The sequence below is a fragment of the Ochlerotatus camptorhynchus genome, unplaced genomic scaffold (genome assembly GCF_037179485.1).
Source record: "Ochlerotatus camptorhynchus isolate MF236.1 unplaced genomic scaffold, CSIRO-AGI_Acam_v1.1 ptg000565l, whole genome shotgun sequence".
Lineage (NCBI taxonomy): Eukaryota > Metazoa > Arthropoda > Insecta > Diptera > Culicidae > Ochlerotatus > Ochlerotatus camptorhynchus.
Genome location: NW_027041047.1, coordinates 66,693 through 78,771, shown reverse-complemented (window position 1 = coordinate 78,771; position 12,079 = coordinate 66,693). Strand labels below are relative to the sequence as shown.

Below are 12,079 nucleotides of genomic sequence, written 5' to 3'. Positions count from 1 at the left end.
ATTAGGAGGCTAAAAGGAAGATTATAAAAAATAAGAGAAAATTAAAGTTTACAATCCGGTAGTTGGGCGCCAAATGTAACAGTAGGGTAGATGGCAAGGCGGAAATAGCAGAAAACAGCGGATATATTCACTAAACCATAGTTATTTTTACAGCAGAATGTTTTCGAACTATGTCCGCAAAATCGGCAAGCTCCTCAACGAACTACCCTTTCGAAAACCCTTTCGCTTAAGCGCCAGTACGATAAATCGTACTGCGAGAGGGCGTGTTCAAATACCGTACCCGGCTAGTCCTCTCAGGGCAGGTCAGGTAAGAACTACAAAAAATTACCGGCAAAACCCAAAACGCGAACAAAACCAAAATCTCCTGATATAGGCTAGATTCTTCCATAGATCAACCCAGCGACAAGAAAATGTGAAGCAAGGACTAAACTTTGACACTCAATTTATTCTGGGGGTTTTTTGTCCTAAGGCCCTAAACGTGCACGTAATATAAAATTGGCTCGATCTAACCTGGTCTTTTCTGCTGCAGTTACCGTTGCCGACGGTGCTCGCTGTTGACGCCGCGATCGCCGACGTAGATGCACTCGATGAAACACGTGGGCCTAGTTCGACTTGGTCGCCGCCAAGGAACTACTCGGAGCAACCACGTTTCAAACGCTAGTCTGGGAGCGCAGTCTACGGTGCTGTTATCGACGCCGTTCACTATCGTCGTTACACGGCCGGTCGATGATGACGGTGAAACAACTCCACTCGTGGGCCTAGTTCGACTTAGCCACCACCAAGGAATTACTCGGAGCCACACGGGGCACGCGCAGATCTTGAAGCGTGGGGTGCCTGGTATGCTTTCGTTTCCCACGCTGGTCTGTGGTCTGGGAGCGTAGCGTTCCGGTTACCACACAGTCGATGGTGCGACTATCGCAACTGCTCGATTTCGTCGTCACACAAAAGGTCGATGGTGGACAAGTCCACACGTGGGCCTAGTTCGACTCGGACGCCGCCGAGGAACTACTCGGAGCCGCACGTGGCACGCGCAGATCTGGGAGCGCAGGGTACTCGGTATGACCGAGAAGATGGTGACTTCTAGAACCCAATAAAAAAAAAGGTTCTTCAGGCGATAACGAATACTTTTAGGGAAACCTGTCGGTCTAACTATTTGCAGTATATTGTTACCTTTTTGCCTGTAGCCTTTTAGGCTTCACTTAATCGCACTATACTACACTTGTGGCAAATTTCTCAAGCACACACGGTATTTTCTACTGACTTTAGAAAATCTGCTTAACGATCCGATCGCTCGCACAGGTCTCACCGGAATGAAATGTAGCTCACATCAGGATAATTATCTTCCACTTTGTGGGTACGAGAATTGAATAGAATTCATACGTGTTCTGCTCTGATTGGGTAAAATAAACATCATACGATGTTGCGCTTCACAAATTTAAATTGTGAAACAATAATATTTAGCGAAGACTACAACCATCAAAAAAATAGTGCGATCCGAGGCTAATCTACGGGAGTTCTCAATTTCTGTTGTATCTGTTTTTATGTGTTCAGTTTCAACACCGACCGCTCTGCTCGTAGCGGCGCTACCATCACTTATCGGTTACAAGTTCAAACCCAAGCTCAAGTCTTTTATGTGTATTTTAAATCGTAATTTATCAATCACAAACACTCACGACAACAAATTCATTGATTTAGTTTAATAAATAATCCAACATCCTTTTCTTGGAAATTGGAGAGGTAAAGAGGTGAAATTTGTCCCATGAAAAAACAACGATGAATGAATTAATGACTCCCACTGGACCTTGCGACGATCGGGAGTGCTGATAAGTATTCAGTTTCAAGCAAGCTTTTACTGAATGTTGAGTAGCCCATATGATGTATTCTAGGATAGCTCAGATGACAAGGCAACCGGCTGGTGATCGGAAGATACATGGTTTGAAGCCCATGATGTGATATGTATGTTATAAATTTTCTAGTATCTGTGTGGTGTGTGCTTCGTCAGGAATAATGAAAAAAATCACTAAAGAAAAGACAACTCTGTTGTTTGTCTTCTACAGTTCTTTATTTTCGGATTAATTCTCATGCAATTGAACAATCATTTAATACATGTATGATTGTGTCTAATTTAAACGTTACTTCACACGATAATCAAGCGTATACATCATCGCTGTTTAAGGAAGCAAAGTTGTCGAATAAACGCTGAATAATAAAACATTTGATCGAATAAGCTCTGTTACAACTCATGGAAGTCAAATAAAAGCTTCTCGACATACCTTAACCCCAACATGAATATAACATGTTGTGGTTGAATAAGTTCTCCAGATTTGTGTGAACAAAGCCTGAACAGAAGCTATTATTAAAAATTGCACAAGTATTATTAAGCCTGTAGTTGAACAAAATCGTCAAGAAGTCGTTTCTTCAATAGGCGATTGTTTGTTGGGCCGGTTGCTGTTCATCGAATGGACTGGTGTTAAATGTTGTTATAATATTGCTTATTGTAGGAATGTGCTCCTGTGTGGGTTAAATAATACGAAATGGAAAAAGGTACTGTGAAGCAAGGGGCTTATATAAATCACGTATAATTTCAAAAAATTTGGTGAATTGTATAAATGCTCGATTGATATCAGTTCTGAATAAATCATTTATATTTTCATCGTAAATTTCTTTGAGTTTTTCTCATTGAAAAGTAGACTTGAGCAGAGAATAGATTGATATTTAAGCTGCATATTATTTTCAAGGAAACTTGCAATGTAACTTATGTTCAGTCCTAATTTATACTCAAACAACTTTGATCCTATCTGAGCAGTGTTTCAGTTAGAACTAACTCAGTATTTTACATGGAATCGCTCATATTTATTTAGAAGTGCCAAAAGCAAGCTGTGATGGGTTCTAAACAGGTCATCTAAAATGATCGATTATGAATCATGCAAGCAGAACAATATACGAGGAACAGTTATGTTAGTAGAGGACTTATACTCCCAGAAGGAACATCTCTAATATAATCAAGGAAGAGAATATTCAAAAATGTCTCGAAAAATGTTAATTTATTCTTCTTCTTATTCTTGTTCTTTTTCGCATTTCAAGCAACCTAGTGTTCAAGATGCATTTTTATAGTTATTAATTTTCAGCTGCAGATCAGTTTATACAGTTGCTTTATGCAGCTAATTTGTGCCTTATATGCTGGTATGGATCTAAAATTGTTTGTTGGGGTACCAATGCAAGAATTTATATGTTGTATGACAAGCACAATGATATCTTATGCCCCTGAAAATCGAGAACATTCTCTCTACTGGACCGAGAATCGAACCTGCCTTCTCTGGTTTGGAAGACAGTGCTTTTACCACAAGACTAAGTGAGGCTATGTGAAATAGTGAATGACATACTTGAAAAACAACTAATATTCAAAAGAAGGGGAAATTCACTAGAAAACATTGCATCGTTTGTAATAAATTGCAATTTTTCGAGAATTTTCCCTTCTTAAAATCACATGCTGTTCTTTCCATATTTTTGCTTAACATAATGCATATTAGTGTAGAGTTAAAATATAACTATGTAAACAAGTAAGTAAGCGACGTAGTGCGCGGATCACTACCAGAACTGCAGCTAAATATGCTTCGGCTGGAATATATATATATATATTTTTTTTAATTTTACAGTCTTACTTACCGACGACTACTTCTTGTGATAAGAGATATCTGAATAGGTAACGCTACTAAATCACCACTAAATTATTTTCGAGATCGTCACACACACCACACGTTCACTCGAAAACAAAATGTTGACAAAAAAAACCAGCGTCTGCGCTTGGGTGCGAACATTGATGTTCGAGCGCTGAAGAAAACGCAGTGCGCGTAAGAACATTAAACATACGCTCGGGCTCATGTTCATTTGGCTGAGTGCATGCGTGAGCACAGAATGAATGTTCTTGTGAGTACGAAAACTTATTTGCTCACAAGCGCGATGCTGCACCTTGACAAAGCCTGGAACTTCAAACAAAAATAATGATAAAAGCATTCACATCAAAAACAACGCATACAATGTAATTTTCATCGAGCCAATTTCGATTAAAGAAGGACAAAAACTACTGAAACCAATGGAAGTAGAAAAATTCCAATTCACGGAGCTGAAAAGAGCAGGACAATATCGATACAAAATGACTTACAAAAAACCACAGGATACAGAGAAAATTCTCAACGCTGCATCACTCCTGAAAAACAACAACTACAAGACGTACAATCCGAAAATGCTAACCGAAACGACAGGTGTCATCAAAGACATTCATCCATCGTTCACCGAAAGAGAAATTCGATTGAATGATATCTGCAGCAAAAAAATCCCGGGTGTTGAACGAATTAAGAGGAAAAAGGATAACGAACTGATCAACACAAGGACGGTAAAAATTACCGTAGCAGGCCAGGAACTACCGAGAGTGGTACAGATCTCCCGAGTATACTGTAAACACGAAATATACATCTACCCTGTGAGAATCTGTAACAAGTGCTGGAGACTTGGACACAGCAAGGGAACATGCCTAAGATGCGGGAAATATATCTCCGAAGAACACCAAGGATGCGACGAAAGAAATCCAGTGAAATGCAAGAACTGTGGAAACAAACATCTACCCACCGATAAAGACTGTCCAGAACGTAAGAGAAGAAAACATATCATATACAGATGTTAAACAAAATGACTTTCACAGAGGCAGCAGAGCTCTATCCGAAAACACAAAACAGGTATGCTATTCTGGAGTCTGCTATTTATGTTATGCTATTTATGAAGTCTCAAGACTGGAACGTCCAAATAGACCAAACCCAGGATTCAGACAAGAGCTACCACTGGAAAAATCGACTACAGCAAAGTAGTCGAAAGACTGATGAAACCAAAGCCAAAACCAACCATTGTTAAAAACATGTTCCCTCAAGAGGAACACATCCCTGAACAGGTAACTGTAATAACAAACAACCCACATGCAGTATCCGAAGCAGAACGAATTCAGACAATGACAAAACAACGACACAACTTTTTTACAACACTTCTACAGGACAACGTGGAAGGAAAAACCGACTCGGATCCGAGCTCGGAGCTTCTTTTAATCGAAATTGGCACAATGATTAAAAACATAATTGAAAAAATCGAAGAAATAAATCCACATAAAAAATAGTTAAACTTTTTCTACAATAATGGACATCTTTACTGAAAGTCTCAATATTTCACAACTTGACATACACAGTCTTAGACCATTACAAAAACGAGAAAGTCTTAAAACATATTTAACAACCAAGAAAATCTGGATTAAAGAAGCAGAAAAATATAAATTCTTAAACTATTTTTTTTTTAAGAAATGTAGACCTGATGGCTATGACGGATCAGGTATACTTACACATCCAACTTTACAAGCAGAAGAAATAATAATTCCTAATGTCGATCTTGAACTAGTAGCAGTCTCGGTAGCAGTAAAAATTAAAAATATTAAAAATCCAACTATTTTTATTTCTATGTACATTCCTCCAGATACTACAATAGAAAATTTAAAAACCCCACTAGAAAATTTATTCAAGTTTATTCAACATAGTAACATACCAATAATGTTAGGCGGTGATCTCAATGCACATCACCCGATATGGGATAATATCGCTATAAAAGCTGATCGCAGAGGAGATGTGACCTATTAGAAAACTATGACGTCATTTTTCACAACACCGGGGTTCCAACTAGATGGGAAGATATCAATCAAAGTCCATCAGCAATAGACTCAACTCTGACGACGGTAGATTTGGCATCTAAAGTCAGCTGGGAAACAAGCGATGAAAATTTAGGTTCAGATCACAAACTAATAGAATGTAAAATTCAAAATTATAATAAAGTCTCTGATAATTTACCACGTACAATCGTAAGCAAGGAAAAAGCAATAGAATTTTTCTAAATGAAATAGATCCAAGCGAAATAACAGATGTTAGTAGTTTAGAGGAAAAAATCGAAAAAGCACTAGATAAAGCATCTTACCAAATCCATCCAAATAGCAAGAAAAGATCAATCCATACTGGACAGAAAATATCAAAAAAAAATTATACGAAGAGAAAAATAAAAAACACATAAAATTCAGGAAAAATTTAACATTAGAGAACAAACAGAAATTCTAAAAGGCAGAGAGAGAGTTCATAACAGAATTGAAAAAAGAAGTTAACAAATACAGACAAGACATGCTAGATGAAATTAACTAGGACACTAATGTTAACAGAATGGGGGAAATAGTTAAATGCATATCTGGTAATTTTAAAAATGAAAATAATTCTGAAATAATTTCAAATAACGAACTAGCAAAAGATTTTTTGAAATTGAACTTTAAAAAAGAAATTAACGAGGAAATAGAATTTAAAAATAGTACAGCAGACGAAAAAAGATTTTGTAAGGAACTCAGCAAAACGCAGATGATTAAAACAATTAATAACAGAAAAGACACTTCTGCAGCTGTCCAATATAGACTGTCGTATATTTTCCTTGAAAGAATTAAAACTGAACTGCTTGTGAAAATACTAGAATTAACTAATGAAAATTGGGAAAAAGGAAACATACCAGAACAATGGTTAAACATTAAAATAGTTCCTATATTAAAGCCATCTATAGATAAATCAAACTCAAAATCATATCGACCCATTGCACTTATTGATATTAACCTTAAAATTATTAATTGCGAAGTCTAAAAACGTTTGACCACTTTCAGCCTAGAGAACAATTTAATTCCTCCACTATCATTTGGTTTCAAAGAAGATTTATCAACAATAGACTGTATTAACTACTTGGTTTCAACAATAGTTGAAGCACAACGCAATAAAATTGTAGTATCATAACGTCAACATAATAATATTACTTAAGCAACTTGATGATTTCGCTGTACCAAATAAAATTCTAAAATGGCTTAAAACATATCTCTCTGAAAGAAATGTTGATTTGGAAACAGTTTAGGAAAAAATAACATAACCAACGAATACAGGGCTGCCACAAGGTTGCCCTCTATCTCCGTTGCTTTTTAATTTATATACCAGTTTGTTACACGAAATTAATACAGAAAAAGTTATACTAGAACAATTTGCAGATGATTTTGCAATAATAATAATCGGTGAGACTATAGAAGAGGTGCAATTAACAGCTAAGGTAGCACTGGGAAGAATTAAAGGAAAATTAGAAGACCTGAAGATCGAAATAAACGCCAAAAAATCAGCAATAATTCTGTTCACTTATAGACAAGATGATATAATAAATGTGAAAATAGGTGATGATAACATTACACAAATAAATCAACATAAATATTTAGGCTACGTAATAAATCAAAAATTATCCCATAAAATGCATTTAAATTACATAGGGGAAATGACGGCTTCGGCATGACAGACTATTTTCGGCAACGCAAATTGAAACACTATTTTCACTGGATTTTCTTACGAAAACACTTCGCTGAATGCATGCAAACGATTCTTTATGCTTCCAGCTTCAATTTTACTATATTTTTACCACTGAGAAAAAGCAATCTAGCAAGGTTTTCTTGAAATGCAACACACGCACTACAAATTGTAGCAGATTTCGAGTTGCCGATAATAGAACAGTAGATTTACATGCAGTTCAAATGGAACGGTTGCCGAAGAAAAACTGGTTGCCGACAATACTCGCTCTCACTAGAGAAGATTGGAGCTTTGTAAAAGCGTTTCAAAACAGTTTTTGACCATTCTTTCGACTGAAATTGTTAGAGCAGCTGGCAGCAAAAGATTGTAAACAAACCAATACTGCATATGTGTGCGTTCCTTAAAGAAAAAGGCTATAGAAAGAACGTCACTGCTTAGGTTGCCGAGAATACGTAAATTCCCATAAATAATAAAGCAAAACAAAAATTAAATGTAATCAAAATAATATGTAAAAAAAAGAACGGTGTACACTCTCAAACGGCTTTGAAAATCAATAAAGTAGTTATACGCTCTCAAATAGATTATGGATTAACAATTTACGGTGGTGTTGCCAAAACCAATCTACAAAAGCTCAATTCTACATACAATGCAGGGATTAGAACAAGTCTAAGGCTAGTTAAATCCACACCCATTAATGTTCTATATGCAGAAGCAGGAGAAATGCCAATCAAGGAAAAAGCAAGTTGGTTAGCTAAAAAAGAAATAATTAAAATTTTCGCGCATTTTAAACCTATAATTAATAACCTAAGTAAATTCACAGAAATGGACAATCTACCTAAAAAATACACCTTTTTGGAAAAAATAACATTTGAGAATAATTATTTAGTCATACAAACAAGGAGCTCAATTATATCAAACGAAATAAAAAGATGTATAGAAGAAATAGAAAAACTACCCATAGTAACAGAAATCCCAAATTTAAAAAAGCAAAATATGAATGAATATACTATTAGATCTATAACAAATCATTTCATTCAAAATACATATGAGAACCATATAAAAATTTATACAGATGGCTCGAAAACTTCAAATAAATGATGCGGTATAGGTATATGGCTAGAAAACAAAGAATCAATTAGTTGCAAAGTAAACAGTGAACTCTTAATAATGAACGTGGAACTTACAGCAATAAACTAGCGATTGATATATTTAATGTTCAACCAGAGACCTTATTTGTAATATGTTCCGATTCAAAATCAGGTCTTATATCGTTAAAATCAAAGAAAATTAAAAATAATTATCTAATTACAGAAATTTTAAACCAACTAAAAAACTCTACGAAACAAATATCCCTCCAATGGGTTCCAGGACACAAGGGCATAATCGGAAATGAAAAAGCTGATCAACTTTCGAAAAAAGGCTGTACTAGCACAAATGCGGTTTATTTCAAAATACCACTAACAGACGCATTTAACTTAGCTAAAGGAGAATCACTAAATGAATGGATTTCTCTATACACAGAGTTGTCTAAAGACAACCCTAATAAAAAATAACCATAAACGAACGGTAACCCAAATGATTGAACAATTCCACAAATGGTTTGGATGATACCCCGAACACGTCGTTAAGCAAATTAACTATAACATTTTTATTAGGGAAGGATCTACGCCACTTTAAAATTTATCCAATCCCTACACTTAAGCCCTGGTTTTACAACATAGGCCTGGAAACACACGAAATCATTAACATAGGAAGACTAAGCTCGGTCGAAATGTGACGTATAGGTAACAAAGAAATACAGAACAGATGGAACTATCCCTAATAAACAAATACCATAAACGAACTGTATCCCGGATGGGTAAGCTATCCCACAAATGGTTTGAATGATACCCCGAACACGTCGTTAAGCTCTCTTTTATGGTTATTTTTATTAAGGATCCCAAAGGGTTTTACAAGTATTTACTGACAAGCTGATTCGATTTCCAAATGCTTAAATCAAATTTCAATCTGTTTTGATTATAAGTGCTTGAGAAAATGAATGAACAAACATTAAAATTGGGTCACAAAAAATCAAATTCTATGATAGTCTCTCGCTACTGGGACTTTTTTAGACTTGTAGAAAAGATACAAATCACTTTGATAATCAAGATTCTGGGATTTCTAGATCTTTTAAATAGAGACATTCTTTAGAAAGCAAACTTCACTTTTCATGATTCTAAACTTTGAACAAACTCTTTCCAAACTTTGAATGAACTCAAGCGAGGTTTACGTAGGTCCGTGGTAAGACCATAATAAAGAAATTATACAGTTTTTTTACAGATTTTTTATGACGAAAATATAGATTGAAATTAGAAAAAAATGTGGCAACGCTGGCCACAAATGATGCAGAACTAACGGTAGTCTTAGATAGGGAAAACGGCGGCATCATAGATTTATTGTCCGAAACGATCGTTTTGTCCTAAGACTAAGATAGAGTAATGCGATGGAATCTGTAACTCTTTACTCCTATAATGGTAAAATCTCTTAAGCATCTGTTAGTCTGTGGGTGAAACATGGTGGACTTGGTCTTATCTCTTCTTTCCATTAAAAATACCATACAAAACTGTCAATTGTTGCGTGACGGCGACTGGAACGTGCTGTCAACACCATTCATTATCATGTGATAGGTTTTTAATAAGAGCTCGTTCGAATATAATAAAATCCTTTAAGGGGTGCTGAGTAGCTTGTAACCACGCCACACTCCATGTACACACTTAATCTAGCTCGGTAAAATCTCCAAAAGCCGATATCCTCGGCATTTACTTTTGCTGATATCTACGCAAAATATCTGTTTGTTAGCTGAGATTTCAGCAAAATGTTATTTGATAGCTGAGTCTCGGCAATTGTTTTACTGAGTCTCAGCAATATAAATTGCAGAACTACTCGGCTGTTGGAATCTCGGCGAAAAAATTTAAGTGTGTATTTGGTATACGACATGAACATGATGAGAGGGCGATGTTCTTGAGCTGGTGAGTATTATAATAAACGTACACCAAAAGTAGGGGTTAGATTTTTATTGAAGAATAGTTTTGTTATTTGATATAACTTCATTGGACCGCTATTATAGATCACCTTCCGCTATTATAGATCCAGCTTGATGAAGGACGAAAATGAATTTTTGAATGAGATGCTCAATAAAAAGAGAGATTTTCCTGGTAAACAACACCATCCTTACGAACTTGCTAGGGACGCGTCGCCGAAATATGAAAGAGTGACAATCATTCAACAGATCTCCAGCGTCTGTATTCTCCCCATTTTCAAACATTTTTTTCGGCGTCAGAATGTTCCTTCGGTAAAGTTATGCTAAACTATGTGAAAACTGCTACCTGTTACTTTTGTTTAAATTCCGTTGAATTACTTGCAAAAAAAATCATTCTCTGGTACTAGAATCATAATTTGGAGCGTAGGTAATTGTTCATTTATATTTATATAAAATACATTTGATATGAGCAGGAGCAACTTAAGTCATTTTTGATTCTAATGATATAAAAATAATGTAACATATCAGGAAATATCATGTTTATGTTGAATGGTATATAAAACTAGCCTGCCAACATACATAAAAAGAAAATCAACTTACCACTCCTTTTCGATACCGGAGGCAAATGTCCATAGAGACGACTTAGATCGATTCCAAGAACTGCAAGCGGTAGTGACGCAAACAGGATGTTGCAAATTGTAAACCAATGCGCTTTTGACATTGTGAAGTTATTTTTCACTTTTAAGGTCTTCTATTCAGGCAGTATTTGATTTACTATATAGCGTTCGTCAAACTAACTTAATTTTCTAGTGGTAGAACACAGATGGAATGGATTCTAAAAAAAAAAATGCAAAACCAGCTTCATCCAGATGAATTACACGAAACTAATCTCTTAAATGCTAACATATTAGAGTCACTCATGAATCATCGATTGCGTCGAACTTTTTCAGTAGAAAAAATAAACTTTTCACTCTAGGCTGATTTAAATAAATTAAGCTTATTTCCAAATGTAACACTTGCGTTCCCGAATACTCGAAATGAACTGTGACGTTTTGTGTAGGAAGTTTTCCTTTTTATTGATATTGGAAAATTATTGCGCAGACGCTGAATGTCACAATGGAAAAACGATTGGAGGTTGATTGTGAAAATTTGATGAATGAAGCAAATTTTGGTAACATGCCTAGGGTAGATGTACCAGTTATGGTTATACATTCCTATTATGGTGTGTTCCAATTATTGCCTATGAGAATTCCATAATAGGGACGTATGACTATAACTAGTAAACTCACCCTAGTCAAGCTTTACTGCCACAGAAAAACTTATCGTGCTCCATATTATTTGTTGTAATTTTTATATTCTTTAAATTTAGTTTTAAGTACACCGGATCAAGTGAGATCCTCCCCTTGGCTAGTTTTTGCACCTTGCTGTTGGTGGGAAGGCTTAATTTCATTCTTTATAGTGGAGTGTTGGAGACGGTAGGTTTATGGTCGGCGTTGCTGGCTCATGCCGCGATAGAATGGCGTCATGGGCGGGCAATGGGGATTACTAAGCTTCCCCTCTCTGATAAACCACTGCATGAGAGAACCAAAGATCTAGTCTAGCAGTGATAGTATCACACTTGTTATTCCATTAATTGAGGGCCGCGTCGTAGTACGCTTACGTA

The 12,079-nt window shown here is 35.9% G+C and overlaps 1 protein-coding gene across 1 annotated transcript in view; it reads right to left on the bottom strand.

The window, feature by feature from the left end:
* LOC135713542 (IDLSRF-like peptide) overlaps positions 1-11,442 on the bottom strand; it is a 65,874-nt gene extending 54,432 nt beyond the window's left edge. The window contains exon 1 of the mRNA XM_065236665.1: positions 11,017-11,442. Coding sequence (XP_065092737.1) covers positions 11,017-11,137 — 121 coding nt within the window. The 5' untranslated portion in view covers positions 11,138-11,442. The remainder of the gene's footprint in view (positions 1-11,016) is intronic.
* Between the last annotated feature and the right edge of the window lie 637 nt (positions 11,443-12,079).